General features: G+C 40.5%; 1 protein-coding gene across 1 annotated transcript in view; it reads left to right on the forward strand.

Annotated features, from left to right (window-relative positions):
- The window catches only part of HDAC2 (histone deacetylase 2), a 32,284-nt gene extending 24,762 nt beyond the window's left edge, over positions 1 to 7,522 (forward strand). The window contains exons 11-14 of the mRNA XM_075554651.1: positions 66 to 196; positions 1,049 to 1,204; positions 6,033 to 6,090; positions 7,145 to 7,522. Coding sequence (XP_075410766.1) covers positions 66 to 196; positions 1,049 to 1,204; positions 6,033 to 6,090; positions 7,145 to 7,175 — 376 coding nt within the window. The 3' untranslated portion in view covers positions 7,176 to 7,522. The remainder of the gene's footprint in view (positions 1 to 65; positions 197 to 1,048; positions 1,205 to 6,032; positions 6,091 to 7,144) is intronic.
- The last annotated feature ends 10,843 nt before the right edge of the window (positions 7,523 to 18,365 follow it).

Genomic DNA, 18,365 nt, shown 5'->3' on the forward strand with positions numbered 1-18,365 from the left:
TCGTGCGCAGAAAAGGAACTTCCAATAAATTGTGTCTAATAACTTTTATGCGTTATTTAATTTAGACAGCGTTTATTTGAAAATTTGCGCATGTTACCTCATGCGCCAGGTGTCCAAATGCAGGCTATTCCCGAGGATGCTGTCCATGAAGACAGTGGAGATGAAGATGGAGAAGATCCAGACAAGAGAGTCTCTAGTAAGTGAAAGCCTTGATGTGCCCGGTGCCACCTTTCTCTGTTTGATGAAAGCGAGCAACACGAGCTAATTGTAGCGGCCCTGTGGCCTGGTGGATTAGCTCTTGGGTGGCTAACCAGCAAGTCTAATCAACACCACTTGACAGCAAGATGAGACGTTTTGTTTCCTTTAGTCTGAGAAACCCATGGGGGCAGTTCTGCTCTGAGCGATAGGCTGCCTGTGAGTTGTAATAGCAGTGAGTTTGGTTGATTTGGAACAAATAGATTTTTGTAGTCTAACAACTTCCCATATGTGAAATTTTATGAGGAAAATAATTTCTTTTTATCTATTTTTAATCAGATGTAGATTTCACTTTTGAAATCTCAAAGCCTGGTTTATCCGTAATTCCAGTTTATATGCGTCTACATAATGCCATTGAAAATATGCTTAACATAGTTAGCCACTTAAGCATATTTGGTAATAATTAGAAAACATCCCAGGTATCTGAAGTAAGATGAGGTATGGATACAATTAAGCTCCTGTTTTATTTGCATCCTCATGTTCCACTTAATGTTGCTGCTAGGTTTGTAGCATATATTGATAGGTATAGAACGATTCTTGAGTCTTGTTTTTTAGCTTTTTAAATAAAACCCCCAAATATTTTTCATGTTTCTTTGAACTGTTTCCTCCTAGATCAAACCGGCATTTTTAGTACCGAACAGACTATACATTTAGTTCAAATTTTAAAATACTTAAACATTATTTTCTGGTATTTTTAAGTAGTGACTGGTTAGGGGAATTGTATGTAGTCCGCTGTAACAGTTGTAAATCCTGTACTATTTCATGTCATATTAAAATCTTTATAATGTGTCAGTTCGAGCATCAGATAAGCGGATAGCATGTGATGAAGAATTCTCCGATTCTGAGGATGAAGGAGAAGGGGGTCGTAGAAATGTGGCTGATCATAAGAAAGGAGCAAAAAAAGCAAGAATCGAGGAAGATAAGAAGGAAATGGAAGACAAAAAAGCAGGTCAGTCTTCATTTTGGTGACTGTGTTTTAATTGTAAGCTTTTTAAATGAGCAACAGTACTTCATCCCGAAGTCAATCATGTAAGTACAGGAGGAGAGTGTAGGGTATGGGTCATGCTTGGTAGGTGTTTTTTTTAATCATTATATTAGGGGCTCATACAACTCTTATCACAATCCATACATACATTAATTGTATAAAGCACATTTGTGCATTCATTGCCTTCGTCATTCTCAAAACATTTGCTCTCTACTGAAGTCCCTGGCATTAGCTCTTCTATTTTCCTCCTTCCTCCCCACTTCCAGCTCCCTCATGAACCCATGATAATTTAAAAATTATTATTTTGTCATATCTTACATTGTCTGACATCTCCCTTCACCCACTTTTCTGTTGTCCCTCCCCCAGGGAGGAGGTTAAACGTAGATCCTTGTAATCGTTTCCCCCTTTCCACCTACCGTCCCTCCACCTTCCCAGTATCACCACTCTCACCACTGGTCCTGAAGGGATCATCCGCCCTGGATTCCCAGTTCCTTTCTGTACCAGTGTACATCCTCTGGTCTACCTAGACTTGCAAGGTAGAATTGGGATCGTGATAGTTGGGGGGGGGGGTGATTTAGGAACTAGAGGGAAGTTGTATTTTTCATGGTTGCTACATTGCACCCTGACTGGCTCGTCTCCTCCCCGCGACCCTTCTGTAAGGGGATGTCCAATTGCCTACAGATGGACTTTAGGTCTCCACTCTCCAGTCTCCCTCATTCACAATGATAAGATTTTTTTCGTTCTGATGATGCCTGATCCCTTCGACACCTTGTGTTCGCACAGACTGGTGTGCTTCTTCCATGTGGGCTTTGTTGCTTCTGAGCTAGATGGCCGCTTGTTCACCTTCAAGCCTTTAAGACCCCAGACGCTACATCTTTTGATAGTTGGGCACCATCAGCGTTCTTCACCACATTTGCTTATGCACCCGCTTTGTCGTCAGTAATTGTGTCGGGTAGGTGAGCATCATGGAATGTCGGTTTAATAGAACAAAGTATTATTGCATTGAGGGAGTACTCGAGTGGAGGCCAAATGTCCATCTGCTACCTTAATACTAAACCTGTAAATGTATGTACATAGATCTATTTCCACATCAACATATATAAATACATTTGCATATGTACATGCCTTTATTTAGATCTGTATATATGCCCTTTGCTTCCTAGCTCTTTCCTCTTATTTCCTTTTACTTTCCTCTTGTCCCACTATCATGTTCAGCCTTCATTTGGGTTTAATAATTCCTCTTGGTTACATTACCCTTGGTCACACTACCAGGCCTCCTACACCCTCTTCACCCTGATTTGGATCACTTGTTCCTTTGTCCCTGGGTTTGTTAACACCCATTTCCTTTCCCCCCACAACAACAACAGCAAGCCAATAGCAAAACAAAACACAACAAGAAAGAAAAGCTTGTAGTTAGTTCCAGGACTGTTTGTTGGCCTTTAGGAGTGTTTTCTGGTTGAGTCGGATGGGATGCCAAGCCCTGGCCCCAAAGTCTATTTTTGGTATTCCCTGGGGACTTCCTTGCTCTGTTCCCCTTGCTGTTCTGTTGCACGCCCTTAGTGTTTTGCCTCAGTGAGGTGGGGTCAGATCAGGGGGAATTCCCACACTGTGTCTCCAATGTTGTCCCCTATAGGGCTATGGGTCAGTGAGGGATATTGTGTCTCATAATGGGGCCGGCCATGTGGCCTTCTCTGGATTGGCTGCTCGGAGCGTGAATGTCATCATCAAGCCTTGGTGGGCTGCATGTGCTTCACTCTCTCTTCCTCCCCCTTCATTTGCTCCCATGTGCTCTGATCAGACGAGCTGTAGCTTCAGTGCTGTCCTCTGGAATAAATTCTTCTGTGGGTGAGGGGACAGGTTTCCACATAGTTGGGTTTGGGGCTGGCCCCTCAGAGGTGTTTTATTTTTTTAATTTAATTGGTGCTTAATTCTGAAATATGTTTTTAGAGATTTTTGAAATGTTATTCACATTTGGTTTTATAATAATACAAACTTCATTGACCTTCTCTTGATGACATAGGCATAAACTAGTAAGCATTACACACTGTAGTATAGACTATATAAGAGACCAAATGGGCATTGATCACTTGTAGTCTGTGTGCAGTTGGAATAGACTTGCTGACAGTGGATTTAAATTCAGGGTTTACCTAAGGTTTGCTAATGGGAATAAAGCACAAAAGAAGAATTAAATTTTCCTTAGACCTGTTTGATCATTTTTTAAAAGGTCAAACATTTTGTTCAGAAAATAATCTGGGATTTGGGAACTGGGCTGAAGAAGCTTGACTACTGTCTGATGCCTTACCTTCAAAATGCTATCTCATGAGCATTTTGTCTTATGAGAAAGGAAGCATTTAAGACTGGATTCCCAGAGCACTTTGTAAATACTGCTTTTGTTTTGCTGAAACGTGCCCTATTCCAGCAAGCACTTCATTGTCGGGTTTGACATGTCTCCCTGCTGCTCTGACAGCTCGTCCTCTCCTCCAGGAACAACAGCAAATGAAATAAGTCTCTTGATGGACGCTGCATACCTGTGTGTGTACGAGTAATGGTCATGAGCACCAATCTCATTGGACCTGTAAAGTCGGACTCTGTAGCATGTGGGAAATTGGGTGAAACATCTTTTCTCTGTATCTAGTGAAAGAGCTCTTGTTCTTCATTTTGCAAAAGAGATTTACGAATCTATAGCATGTCTTTCGCATCTAATTCTGTTCTTTTACTGTTCTGTTCCTTTACTGCTAGAGTCACTCCTCTGTAAGGTATTTATTGTTCTCTACTATTTTATAATTGGCTTACTGTCGTATTACATTGGCGGCACCACAATCTGCTCTAATGTACATATTGGCATCCTGAAATCCCTCTGGGGTATTATTGAGGTAAGGAGGGCATTGCTTTAGTGTAGAGGTTTTTTAGCATTTTTCTTCTACCTCACTCTGGATGTCTTATAGTGTCTTTTTTGAAGTTTCTTTTAATCTAGAAAGTTATTTTCTCTTCTTTTTGTTCTGATGGGTTGCATGTCTTTCACTGATATTTTAGTAATAAATAGTTTTGGTTTTTTTTACTTTTAGGTCTTTATTCTCCTCTTTGTAAATAGAGTTTTTAAAAAAAAGAGTTCCTTTGATTTAGGTTAATGGACTAGAGTTAGTATTTAGTTCTTCAGTACACTTATTGCAGGTTTTATAAGTTTTTTGTAAAGCATTACTAATTTATTGGTCCTGAAACTCAATGGGGCCTTGCAATTGTTAAAATCCCCCAACTGACTGATTAAAAAATATATATTACTATGGAAACCTTTCAAAACTACGTATGTGGGCTAAGGCCTAGAGTTAGGACCATTCCTTTATTCTTCCCACATCCCATTTTGGTATTTGGGTTATTACGTGCACATAGGTAGAATTTGACAAGATTATCAATGCTGCATACTATAGCTCCTAAGTCACAAGGAAGAGACATGCCAGTCAGGGTGCAGTATCGCACCACTGAAATATAAAACTTTCCTCTAGTTCTTTAATGTTTCCTCCCCGCCACTATCATGATCCCAATGCTACCTTACAACTCTGGCTAGACGAGAGGATGTACAAGGGTACAGATAAGAGCTGGAAGCACGGAATACAGGGCAGATAAACCCCTCAAGACTAACGAGAGTAGCAATACCAGGGAGGGTAAAGGGAAGGTGTGGGGAGGAAGGGGAAGCAGATCACAATGATCTACATATAACCCCCTCCCTGGGGGACAAACAGCAGAAATGTGGGTGAAGGAAGACATCGGTCAGTATAAGACATGAAAAAATACTAACAATTTATAAATTATCAACGGTTTGTCAGAGAGGGAGGGGGCGGAGCTGATACCAGGGGCTCAATTAGAAAGCAAATGTTTTGAGAATGATGATGGCAACAAATGTACAAATGTGCTTGACATAATGGATGGATGGATGTATTATGGTAAAACCTGTATGAGCCCCCGATAAATGATTTAAAAAAACAAAGAATAATATAGCTCCTAAATACACATGTGTACTATAGATCAGATCAGTCCCCTAAAATGTCTGTAGTATGTAGAACAATATATCTTATCATATATTTATTATTAGGTCATGCCTCTTAATTTTGGTTTATTTGGGTATTTAAAGAAATTTTGGCACATGCAGAATAAATTTTATCAGTGATCTTGAATATATAGTAGTGCTGCTCAAGTTTTATTAAAATTGTTAAATTCAGTGTATAATTACACTATAATATAGTGTTTAATTACAGAATGAAGGTTAAGAATGAAAGATACTGACATTGACAGTAGGATTTGTCTCTCTGGACGCATCTCTCTCCTACCCCCTCCCCCTTTACTAAGAGTACTCCAGCCATGAGGGCCTTCTTTCCGCTCTTCATTCTAACCTGTCAGTTCCTTCATAGCTGCCATCTGTTGGAGGTACTTCTGTTTTTCCCCATCCAAATGTATTCATTCTTCAGGATGCCTCTCAAATGTTACTTCTTCGTGATACGTCCCCCGCTACCACAGTGTGGGGCTCATGACTGCCCTCAACTTCTTCATAGCTCATGTCCCACTCGAATGCTGTGATCTAAAGAACCGGAAGTTCCTAAGGGGCAGGGACTATATTGCTGTGTTAACAGCCTGAACTTCTATCATGTAGCATTAGCACCTAGCATAGTAAGTGTGTTTCGTTATTGAATTCATAAATAGTAAGATTGTATGTGACAACATTGTATGCTTTATAAGTTAAGCTTTTTTGTATGTGTAGTTCAAAATAAGGTTTTATTTGTCTTCCAACTTTTGTTTTTAGATGTTAAGGAAGAAGATAAATCCAAGGACAATAGCGCTGAAAAAACAGATACCAAAGGGTAAATTGTATTATCTAATGATTACATACGATAAAACTAATAAATGTGTGAGAAAATTTGGAATCCTTCATTATTGCTAGTGAACATGGACAGTGATAAAGGAATTATGGAAAACAATATACTCGTTCCTCCAGAAAACTCAGCCTGTCGTGTGATGCAAGCACCGTATTCCGCAGTGTAGCCCCAGCAGAGAGCAGACACACGTGCACAGCAGTACTCATTGCAGCACTGTGCGCCTAGCCAGAAATTCAGCACTGCATGGGGCCTGGGTAAACAGTACTGACTGTCCTCACCCAAGATTCTGTAGAAGAATCCTGGTCCGGGGGGGGGGGGGGGGGGGCTGCGAAATGAAGAACAGAATGGCTAAGTTTCATGGAATCCATAATTTCTGGAACCATTAAGTCTGCATGAATCCTGGGAAAAGTAAAGGCCTGAGGTAATCTTTTAAACCTTAAGCTAAGATGATCTCCAGACACTTTCTTAAACCAAACCTCGACAGTTTAACTAGTACACAGTGCTTTGAGCATTGTCCTCTTCCGAGATCCATCTAAATTGGAATCCAGTTGATAACAGCAACTTGAAAGATTAGATAGAGAACTTAAGGGGCGTTGAGTTTGGGAGAAACAACACAGAGAAGAAGCTTGAGAGGAGTTGCCCAGCTCCAAGAGTGTAATCAGCAGCGTCACTGAACTGCACATAGATTGTCGACGTTGTACATGCTCAATAAAATGGTGACGTTTATTATTTTTAATTCCCCCAAAACCTACAGGCAAGACCAGGATTACACAATTTCTAAATAAAAACAGTGCAGTTTTTATCATAAATCATGCAAATATTTGGTCACAATTTGTACTAACATTTGTAGGCTATCTTGGATTAGTTTAAGGAACCTACAAGAATAAAAAAAAAAGGGAAAGCATTCCTAAAAAATGAACTTAGAAGGTCATTATCAGTTCATGTTTCTTGGCATCAGCCTACAGGGCTTGGTCAATAGGTCAGTGCATTTAAACTGAGAATGTGCCGTTGTTAATATTTCTGTTAACTCTTTTAACAGAGCCAAATCAGAACAGCTCAGCAGCCCTTGAATTTGAGTCTCACCAGTTTCAGGAAACCATTAAAAAAGTGAGAAAATAATTGAGAAGAAAACTGTTTTCTTGTTGGAGACTTGGCTTCATTTTATACTACTTTGGCATGGACTGTATTTATTTACAAAAAGGCTTTCGTTTTTTTGTTTTTCTTGGCAAGTTCTATTGTGAGTTTTTCTAATTATGAAGCAAATTTTTTTTTCTCCACCATGCTTTACGTGATAGTATTTAAAATTGATGTGTTATTATGTCAAAAAACTGATCTATTAAAGAAGCAATTGACCTTTCTGAGCTGATTTTTCCATCTTTTGTAATTATCTTTATTAAAAAATTGTATTTGGATTGTCTTTTGTCTGTTATTAATACCTTAAATCTTGTTTGAGACTAGTGATAAGATCATTCTAGAGAATTAGGACATTTCTGACTACACTTGAAAGGAGATCATTTGTTTATTATTTTGCTTCAGTTCACACCATATGCTGGATTATATATATATATGTAAATTCCTGGTACTCAGAATACAGTATGAATCCTCATGTGTAATCAGTTTTATGTTAGTGGGGCTACCTTTTGTGTACCATTTGCTGCCATTTTCTTGTAATGTTATCATCAGTATATATGAATCTAGATAATTATGAATATTACCAACTATGAAACTTATTACATTCGGTTAAGACTCTTCTCACTGAAGTTTGGAATAAGGTTATCAGTGAATAGAGAGAAAGGTCATTTGGTTGGAGAATGAAGGAATTCAGTGTTCATGGCAGGGGTAGAGTAAAATGTAGGTCGAACCAAATCACCCCTTATCAGGGAGCCAGTTCTGACTCGTAGCGATGCTGCTGTCCTGGGTCGAACTGCCTCGGGGGGTTTCCAAGGTTGCCAGTCTTGTCAGAAGCGGACTGCCGCACTTTCTCTTGCAGGGCAGGCGGTTGATTCACACCTCCTTTCTGGGCGTTTTCAGCCGAGCACTTTAGCCACTGCCACCAGGCCTTTTTTAAAAAAAAACAAAAACATTTTATTAGGGACTCATACAACTCTGATCACAATCCACACATATGTCAATTGTGTAAAACACATCTATATATTCTTTGCTCTCATCAATTTCAAAGCATTTGCTCTCCACATAGCCCTTTGCATCAGGTCCTCTTTTTTTCCCCTCCCTCCCGGCTCCCCCCTCCCTCATGAGCCCTTGATAATTTATAAATTATTATTTTGTCATATCTTGCCCTTTCTGGCATCTCCTTTAACCCGTTTTCTGTTGTCTGTCCCCCAGGGAGGAGGTCACATGTAGATCCTTTTAATCGATTCCCTCTTTCCAACCCACTCACCCTCCACCTTCCCAGTATCGCCCCTCACACCCCTGGTCCTGGAGGTATCATCTGCCCTGGATTCCCTGTGCCTCCAGCTCCCATCTGCACCAGTGTACATCCTCTGCTCTATCCAGACTTGCAAGGTAGAATTCGGATCATGGTAGTGGGCGGAGGTGTGGGGGGTAGCATTTAGGAACTGGAGGAAAGCTGTATTCATCGGTGCTACATCGCACCCTGACTGACTGACTCATCTCCTCCCTTAGACCCCTCTGCAAGGGGATCTCCAGTGACCGACAAATGGGCTTTGTGTCTCCACTCTGCACTTCCCCCTTCATTCACTATGGTAAGATTTATTTTTCTGATGATGCCTTATACCTGATCCTTTCGACACCTCGTGATCGCACAGGCTGGTGTGCTTCCATGTGGGCTTTGTTGCTTCTGAGCTAGATGGCCGCTTGTTCACCTTCAAGCCTTTAAGGCCCCAGACACTATCTCTTGATAGCCGGGCACCATCAGCTTTCTTCGCCACATTTGCTTATGCATCCGTTTGTCCTCGGCGATCGTACCATGTAGGTGTGCACCCAATGATATGGTTTATTATTCTTTGATGTCTGATAACTGATCCCTTCGGAACCACGTGATCACACAGGCTGGTGTTTTCTTCCATGTGGGCTTTGTTGCTTCTGAGCTAGATGGCCGCTTGTTTATCCTCAAGTCTTTAAGACCGCAGATGCTATCTCTTTTGATAGCCGGGCACCATCAGCTTTCTTCACCACATTTGCTTACTCACCCGCTTTGTCTTCAGCAGTTGTGTCGGGAGGGTGAGCATCATAGAATGCCAATTTAATAGAAGAAGGTATTCTTGCATTGAGGGAATTCTTGAGTAGAGGCCCAAGGTCCTTCTGCCACCTTAATACTAAACCTATAAATATAGGCACATAGATCTATTTCCCCATCCTCATATATATATATGTATTTGCATATGTACATGTCTGTCTAGACCTCTATAAATGTCGTTTGCCTCCTAGCTCTTTCCTGTATTTCCCTTGACTTTCCTCTGTCCCACTATCATGCTCCGTCCCTACCTGGGTTACAGCTATACCTCTTCTTTACATTACCTTAGCCTTGATCATTCCCTCCCAGGCCTGCCACTCCCCCCTCACCACCAATTTGGATCCCTTGTTCTCTTGTCCCTGGGTTTGTTAACACCACTTCCTTACCCCCCACCTCCCCCTATCCCATGTCCCCCGGAACTGTCGGTCTGTTGTTTTTGCTCCAGGTAGTTCATCCAGCCTATCTTATTTAGACAGACCTGTGGAGATAACATGCACAAAAACAAGACAGGAAAACAAAGCAACAGTACAACAAAACAACAAACCACTGACAACAAAACAACACATCAAGAAAGAAAAGCTTGTAGTTAGTTCAAGGATCGTTTGTTGACTTTTAGGAGTGTTTTCCAGTCCAGTCTGTTGGAACACCATGGCTTGGCCCCAAAGTCCACTTTCAGCATTCCCTGGCGACCCTGCTGCTCCATTCCCTTGCTGTTCCGCTGCACTCCCCCAGTGCTTTGCCTCAGTGAGGTGGGGTCAGATCGGGCGCAATTCCCACACTGTCTCTGGTGCTGTCCCCTGCAGGGCCATTGGCCAGTGAGGGACGTCATGTCTCATAGTGGGACTAGCCACCAGGCCTTCTTGAAGATAGATATATAACATAAATATGCTTTTCTCCCCCCACATTGGCCAGCTAGAAGGAAAGAAGATTTTCAGTACTTATCTCTAATTGCAAGAGGAATAAACGAAAATAATGAAGTTATTAGTTTCAGTGTACCAAATAGAATAGGCATGCTGTGGCTGTGTTTACCGGGTAAACAAGCCCGGCCTTTCTTGTCTGCTGCATTAGGCTAAAATGAAAGCACCGTTTCCACAAAACCTGGTTATTTTATTTCTATTTAATGACATTGCAGTCCCCCTACTTCACCCAGGATTTCAGACCTCATTTAATTGCGATTGTCTACCCAGTTTACTACGTCTGCGAGTGAAACTGGGAAAATGCGCCCTTTAATTACATTCTAAGTGGAGGAAGCAGATAGCTGAGTCCCAAGTTGTACAGAAGAGGAAAAACAACCGAGAGTTTCCATGTTCAGGGGAATTTCTTGTATTTTTGCCAGACTCAAAATGATTCTTTTAAAATAAAAATTATGGAATAGCGGAAGACAGATTAGTCAAACGTGATTTTTTATAACTGTTATGAGATATTTTAGGTAGTCATAAAAGAACCATATATACTCAAGTGTAAGCCGACCCGGATATCTGCCGCGGCACCTAATTTTACCACAAAAACTGCATTAAAAATGTGCTGGAAAACTCAGCTTATACTTGAATATATATGGTACCTCGACTTTTGTACCGAATGTTAATTCGTTATATTAAAGCTTTTTTTTTTAATACAAGAGTGAGGTAGCCTGTTTACTTAGTGGGCTTTGCCGTTTCCCGCTCTTCCCATTAATCACAAGGAGCCTTTCTGAAGTTTGCATCTTTCTCCATGTTTTTATGCTTCCAAGTCTATGAAAATTCATAGACCTTTGAAAACCTGAGGGATTATAGAACTTGATCCCTTCATAAGGATAATATGGAAATGGATAGTGTATAGAATGTGTTCATAAATGGTGCCATACTTTGGTGCTATTTTTCATTGTGTGTGCGATTTGTCTCGCTGTCACTATTCATTTTAACTGCCATGTGTTAAGATTATTGGAAAATAGTCTTTAGATCATTGGGTACACAAAAGAACACGAGATTTGGGGGCAAAATGAACCTTTGTATTTTATTTCCTTTTTTGAAAATGATTTTTAACAGTAAGCTTATAGGCATTTCTTATGTACCTATCAACAGACACGCATCAAATTGATGTGAATGAAACCACGTTTTCTTTCAATAAAATTATTTAAAAACAACATATACTATTAACTTACCAATGGAATTACATGATGCTGTGTACCTGTAAAATATCTGACATTTAACGGTACATTAGAGGTACTTGATGTGTCCTAAGTCACTTAGGTCTGTCAGTGTGACAGTCACCGCATTGTTTATCTTTGTTTTATAAATTTTTTATTGTCTTTTATGTGCTTTCCAAGAACAACTTTTTTACTACCTTTATATTTATTACTGAAGTAATGCTTTTGTGAATGAAACTGGTTTACTGGGATTAATACTCCCATTTACATTCACTACGGATTGACATATATAGGTATACCACACAGAATTTTGAGATTGCAAGGCCTAATAAATAAATTTGGATATGTGTTTATCTTAAAAGTGGATAAAAGCATAAATAGTAGGAGGTAGATGTAAACGGTTTCAGTAACATCTGTTGAAATCAAGATGTATCAAAATGATGCATCCTGTAACCTTGTATTAATGTAGTTAACTTCTGGAAATATTGGAAGGTTTTCTATGGAGCCGTTTATATAAAACTAAAACCTAAAGTGGCTATCTGAAACTTAAAATAGCACACTCAACAATGGTGACTTGCATTAATATTCAGAAATGAATAATTCTATAAATTAACTAGGAAGTTAACTGGGAGAACGACCTCAAAATTACTACAAGCTACAAACACGTCTAAGAATAGAAGTGTAAAACTACGGTGTCAGTGTTTAATTAGAATGATAAGTGTGGGTTATCCAGAAGAAACGCCTTAATACATTTAGAAATCGATAGGTTACAGTTAACATTTAAATATGGGAAGAGATTCTTAAGTGGTGCTGGAATAATAGGTAACCAAAGGGAAAAGATGCTTTATATCTTAAACCAATGGTATTAAAGATTTAAGTTAGGAAATGAGAAACTGGTGTTAAAAATCACAGGAGACTCGTTAAAAGTCATTTGGAGTTGTGACTCCAATGCAAAGTAAAAGGAATGAGTTTTGTCTAATAAACTTATGAGGAACGTAATGGGAGGGATTGCAGTTTGCAAAGTTAAAAGACTAATTTCTTTAATACTTTATTTCACTGTCATCAAGTTGATCCTGACTCACGGTGACCCTATGGGACAGTAGAACTTGCTGATGATAGGAGTCAAAAGCCGTGTCATTCTCACCAGGAGTGGCTGGTTTTGAACTACTGACCTTATAGAAGCAGCCCCGTTCTTAACCAACTAGGGCTCCATCCTTACACAGATAACAGTCAAAAATACACATAAGATGTGAACAGTTAACTGGGAAAGATAAAAATGGCACCACAACTATTCTCACTTAAAACTAAAGTACTCAAAACTATGGAGAACATTGAAACAATTTTAACTTAATGTCCAAATCTTATGTTAAAGATTAGGGGGGGGCGGGGAAACAATTGTTGGCAAAAGTGTAAACATTGTGACAGCTTATATAACAGAAAAAAGTTTAGTTTGACAGCAAAGGAATGTAAATGCCCTTTGCTTTAAACGTCTATTTTGAGAATTTCTTCTTTTTCCCAACCCCCCCTAGAAATTCTTCTAACAGTTTTATACCTGTTGACTATGCTTGTTCATGTGTAAAATGGCTTTCAGAAGACTTTATTATGCAAGATAGAATAGTAAGTGTTTAATAATACCTCAGGCATCACTGCTGTGAGTCGTTTCTGGCTCGCAGGGACCCTATGTCCGTGGTTAGTTGAGGGGCAGACTGCAGCACCACCTGGTCGCGCCATCCTCAGTTACCACGTCTGAGCGCTGTGCGGTCCCCATGCCAGTCCACCTTGTCTTCTGCCGCACTCTGCTTTATCAAGCATGATGGCTTTTCTATGGATCGTGGCCCTATGCATTGACAACCTTGGTTGTCCAACCCACTTTGTTCCAAGTTCTTGTTCAAACACACAAAAGTTTGAGAGCTAAATATCTTTTTTTCCATAGCGAATGGAAAACCAAGTAATTGGGTTTGAGGCCCAGTAATTATGCTTTTAAATTCTTTTTTCTCCAGAGCTTTAACATAAAGTTAACAGCCCTAGGTTTTAGAAATACCTCTTAAAACAACACAACAAATACAGTATATTAAATATTAAAACAGTAACAACATTTTGCACTGTTTAAAAACCGGGGTGGGGCGGGAGGGGGGTGGTGGTACTGTTCAGAATGGCCCATGACCTGGACTTCACTTTAAAGCCCTCACTAGCATTCCCACGCAACAGAGCAAGCCCGGCATTCACAGGTTTACTGTTTGATGCAACGAAGATGGTTTAGCTACCCTCTTGCTTCCTGATTGTCATGAGGCAAGAATCGGACATGCCTGCACATGCCATCCTTCATTACTTGTTGACACCAAGAGTTCCTCCCACACTATTCTACAGCTCTGCTGTTCCTGTTCGTGTTTACAGGAGTAGAAAGCCAGTCTTCCAAGGAGCTGCTCCTGCTCTGAGCTGTAGCCCATCATAACCACTACCCCACCAGGGGGTCAACTAGGCCGCTTAAATTCAAGGCAGGGGCCAGCTCAGAAGGCTATGGTGTCTTGCGATCCTAAAGGAGCAATCTAGGTAGATTTTTTGAAGGACACATGGTGATCACAGTACCTTATTAGAATTGAGAACTAGTGAGAAGGAGCAGGAGAGACGTCCTGTTGTGACCATGCGCCTGCTCATTCTGCAGATAGAAAGCGTCGTGTGCTGTGAGAGTTTGGGTGGGAGGGAAATCTTACCCAAACACCCTATATGCCTGATCTTACACCTCAGACAGACTCATGTTCCCCAAGCTCGGGGACGTTAAAGAGGAGTATGATTTGAGTTCCTTTTAGTGTGTGAATTGAAGAGCACAAGTACTTCAAGGGAAGCTTGGACGAAAACGCTGTGTTGAGCAGTGTATAGATTCAGATGGAGATGTCGAGAAACACAGGCTTCACGTTTTGATATTTTTGTATAAGGAAAGTTTCTATGATTTCATAATGATTTTTTGACTTGCCATCGTGATATGAAAGATGGGTTTTGACCATTGAAACAACTTTGATTTGTGTGCTGTAGAGTCAGTTTGAATTGCCTCAGATCCCTGTTCACCATAATCTTGTCTTGATTGACTTCTTTTGCGTCTGTTGCTTAAAATGAGGAAGAGAACAGTCTTAAGAAGTTGAAGGATTCATTACTGCTCAGGGGGCCCCTGGATGCTGCAGATGGCTAAGCGCTTGGCTCTAACGGAACAGTTGGCGGTTCAAGCCCACCCAGAGGGGCCTCCGAAGAAAGGCCTAGTAGTCTACTGGGAAATTCGCATGAAGCCTGTTATGGATTACAGTCCTTCATAAACATGGGCTCACCATCAGTCAGAATTGACAGCCACTTGTGTTTGTTGAAGTTGTAATGTCAGGTATGGGAGAAGCAAAATTCTAGGGGATACTGTTCAACCTTAGAGTGTACACACCGGTTGCATTAATGCCACCCTACGAGGGCACCGCGTGCAGACGTAAAGAGTGGAGGAACGTTGGCATCACCGAAAGGCACTCAAGGTGATCTAACAGTCAGAATTATTCCGCGTGACTACGTAAAAAAGCGGGACATATTGGTACTATTTCAAGTGAGTGGCAATGGTATATAGAGAAATAATGCTGAGGATTTATAGCTTTGGACTATTGAGTAATTGTATTTCCCTCACTTCTCCACAAGATGGCAGATAGTCCACTTTAATTTTTTTTTTTCTGTCTGTGATGTAGGCACTTCATTATTCCCTTGGTAGGCCATTTAACAGACCGAAGAACAAATGTTGGCAGGATTCAGTAATGCTTGAATTGAACAATTTTTAAAGTTTTAAAGACATGTTTTAAGAGTCTGAACAATGATAGCACGAAGTCCTGCCCCATAACACACCAAGTCGAGTGTCCCCTGGAAGTAGAATGGAGTACATGCTGGAGCTGAGCTAGTCTGACACCTTGAGGTGCTTTCAGGCATTGCACACGACAGCAAGGGAGAATGGAAATCGCTGCTTCAGGAATCAGCATCCAGACGTCACCTCCAATCACATGACATGCACATAAAGATAAAATCTTAAAAAGTATAGAAAATCAATTCCTGAAGTAAGAGAAATCACATCAAAACTGCTTCCACTTAACGGAGACCATCAACTGGTCAGTTTCCTACAAATGAAACTAAACAACTTAGAGAAATATTTCTTTTTTGTCTTCCCCACACCTCCCTTTCCGTAGGAGAGAAAGGTACTTAAAGAGTTTCCTTATTCTTAAATCTTCAGCAGGAACTCGTCTCTGTTTGGTATAATGCGTAAGCACTTGAGTGCTAACTAAAGGGTTGGTCATGTGAACCTCTCCAGCTGCTCCGTGGGAGGAAGGCATGGCGGTCAGCCTCCAAAAAGACTAAACTTACCATTAACGCTGCATCTCTTCCCACGCAGAGCAATGCTATGGAGGGGTTTGAGACTAAGTCTTTTTTCAGGAGCCAACAGCCTCCTCTTTTTCAGAAAACCACACAGGTAGGTCTAAATACCTGAAGGGGACATATATTAATATTTTCCAGGGGGGAAAAATTTTGTACACTCCAGTCAAAGTCACTATTAGCTATTAGCCTCTTTACCTTTCTTGCCAGACCTTTAGATCCCAAAGCAATAGTGTGCCTTCACATCTTTATCTATAAAAGATAAGCAAAATGTTTCTTGGTTGTTGAATAATATACACCTAGAAATATGGACTCCTTTTTTAAAATAGCAATTTTGTGTGCGATTAAACTATAAATAAACACATTTTAAATCAGTTCATCGTGCCAAGAGGTGCTGTTGGAAAATTATCATAAGAGTAACAGAGACCCAGAGGGCCTTTGGATCAGGGCCAGTGAGGACACAAACCACGAATTTGAATTGGAAAATTTTACTGAATTCATCACAGTCACGTGCCACATAATGTGCATTTGGGCAATGCCCCACTACAAAAGCTTCCATGGCTTCAATTGCTGTAAAGCCTATTTTAGGAAATACTTGACTAATAACAAATGGACACTTCTGTGATATGCATCAAAATGTTATTACTGTGTTCTTTTAAAAGATGCTTTATTATATCTAGAGGTCCTTCTTTAATGTATTTTTGTTTGCTTTCTTGTTTTGCGTAGAAAAACCAAACTGTCATTGGCTCAATTGAGACTCTTTTTTCACTGTCATTCTTTTATTTTTTTATTATTAGGGGCTCATACAACTCTTATCACAATCCATACATATACATACATCAATTGTATAAAGCACATCTGTACATTCTTTGCCCTAATCATTTTCGAAGCATTTGCTCTCCACGTAAGCCCATTGCATCAGGTCCTCTTTTTTCGCCTCCCTCTTCGCTCCCCCCTCCCTCATGAGCCCTTGATAATTTATAAATTATTATTTTGTCATATCTTGCCCTGTCTGGAGTCTCCCATCACCCCCTTTTCTGTTGTCTGTCCCCCAGGGAGGAGGTCACATGTAGATCCTTGTAATCGGTTCCCCCTTTCCAACCCACTCACCCTCTACTCTCCCAGTATCGCCCCTCACACCCCTGGTCCTGAAGGTATCCACCCTGGATTCCCTGTGCCTCCAGCTCCCATATGCACCAGTGTACAACCTCTGCCCTATCCAGACTTGCAAGGTAGAATTCGGATCATGGTAGTGGGGGGGGGGGCGGTGAGGAAGCATTTAAGAACTGGAGGAAAGCTGCATTCTTCATCAGTGCTACATCGCACCCTGACTGACTCACCTCCTCCCCTAGACCTCTCTGTGAGGGGATCTCCAGTGGTCACAAATGGGCTTTGGGTCTCCACTCTGCACTTCCCCCTTCATTCACTATGGTAAGGTTTTTTTGTTTTGTTTTGTTTTATGATGCCTTATACTTGTTCCCTTTGACACCTCGTGATCACACAGGCTAGTGTGCTTCTTCCATGTGGGCTTTGTTGCTTCTGAGTTAGATGGCGGTTTGTTCACCTTCACTTGTAACTCTTAGAGACCCAATTGGACCAAGTAGAATGGCCCCTGTACATGGGCTTCTGAGACTAAACCCTTGCAGGAATAGAAAGCCTCATTTTTCATCCCCGATGAGCTGACCAGTGTTTTCAAACTGCTAACCTTGTGGTTAACAGCCCAATTCATGACCCACTATGCCACAGGGCTTAGGCTAAGTAGTAAATAAGTACAAATCATTTTAAATGAGATAATTATACACTTTTAGCAAGTAAGCTGAAAGTGTCCAAATAATTGAGAAAAATACTATAAAAACCTAATTTTTCTGTTTTATGTTAATTTTCTCAATACCTATAGCTATAAATATTTGAAAATGACATTATAAAACCGATACTGATTCCTATCAGTTTGAAGAAAGCAATTTTTCAAAAAATGATGCACTGTAAAATATATAAGACAAACATTTGATTGACATAAGATGCGAACTGTAACTACCTCTTCTGACTTACGTGCAAAGTTTCAAAGCTTCCAAAGGAAAAAAAATCCAATATATGGATCAGGATCAGAATTGAATCAGATAGCACAAGAGCAAAATGTTAAGCCAGAATTCAATAGAAAATCAACTATCAAATTCCGAGGGAAATTATTTCCAAATGAGAATGACTTACTAATATGTCTAATGTGAGTGTAGGATAAAGATACTTTTAGAAATGTTAATCATCAAAACCCACCGCTTTTCCTGATGTGCCCTTTCAATTGTCGGGTGAGCTCTCACCAAACAAAGAGTAAGCAAAATATACAAACCAAAACCTAAAGTTGCGGGAAGAGCAGACGAGAAGGTGGTTCCTGTCCTAGAAAGCCACTGGTCCAAAGGAAGCAGGAGGCAGAAGTAGCAGATGGAGGTCTCCATGAAGAAAACAAAGGTGACAGCTCACCCAGTGAATTTCAGTCCAGCCAGGAGAGAATGTCAATGCTATTATTGGTTTTGGGAATTAGAG

Source organism: Tenrec ecaudatus, chromosome 7 (assembly GCF_050624435.1).
Source record: "Tenrec ecaudatus isolate mTenEca1 chromosome 7, mTenEca1.hap1, whole genome shotgun sequence".
Lineage (NCBI taxonomy): Eukaryota > Metazoa > Chordata > Mammalia > Afrosoricida > Tenrecidae > Tenrec > Tenrec ecaudatus.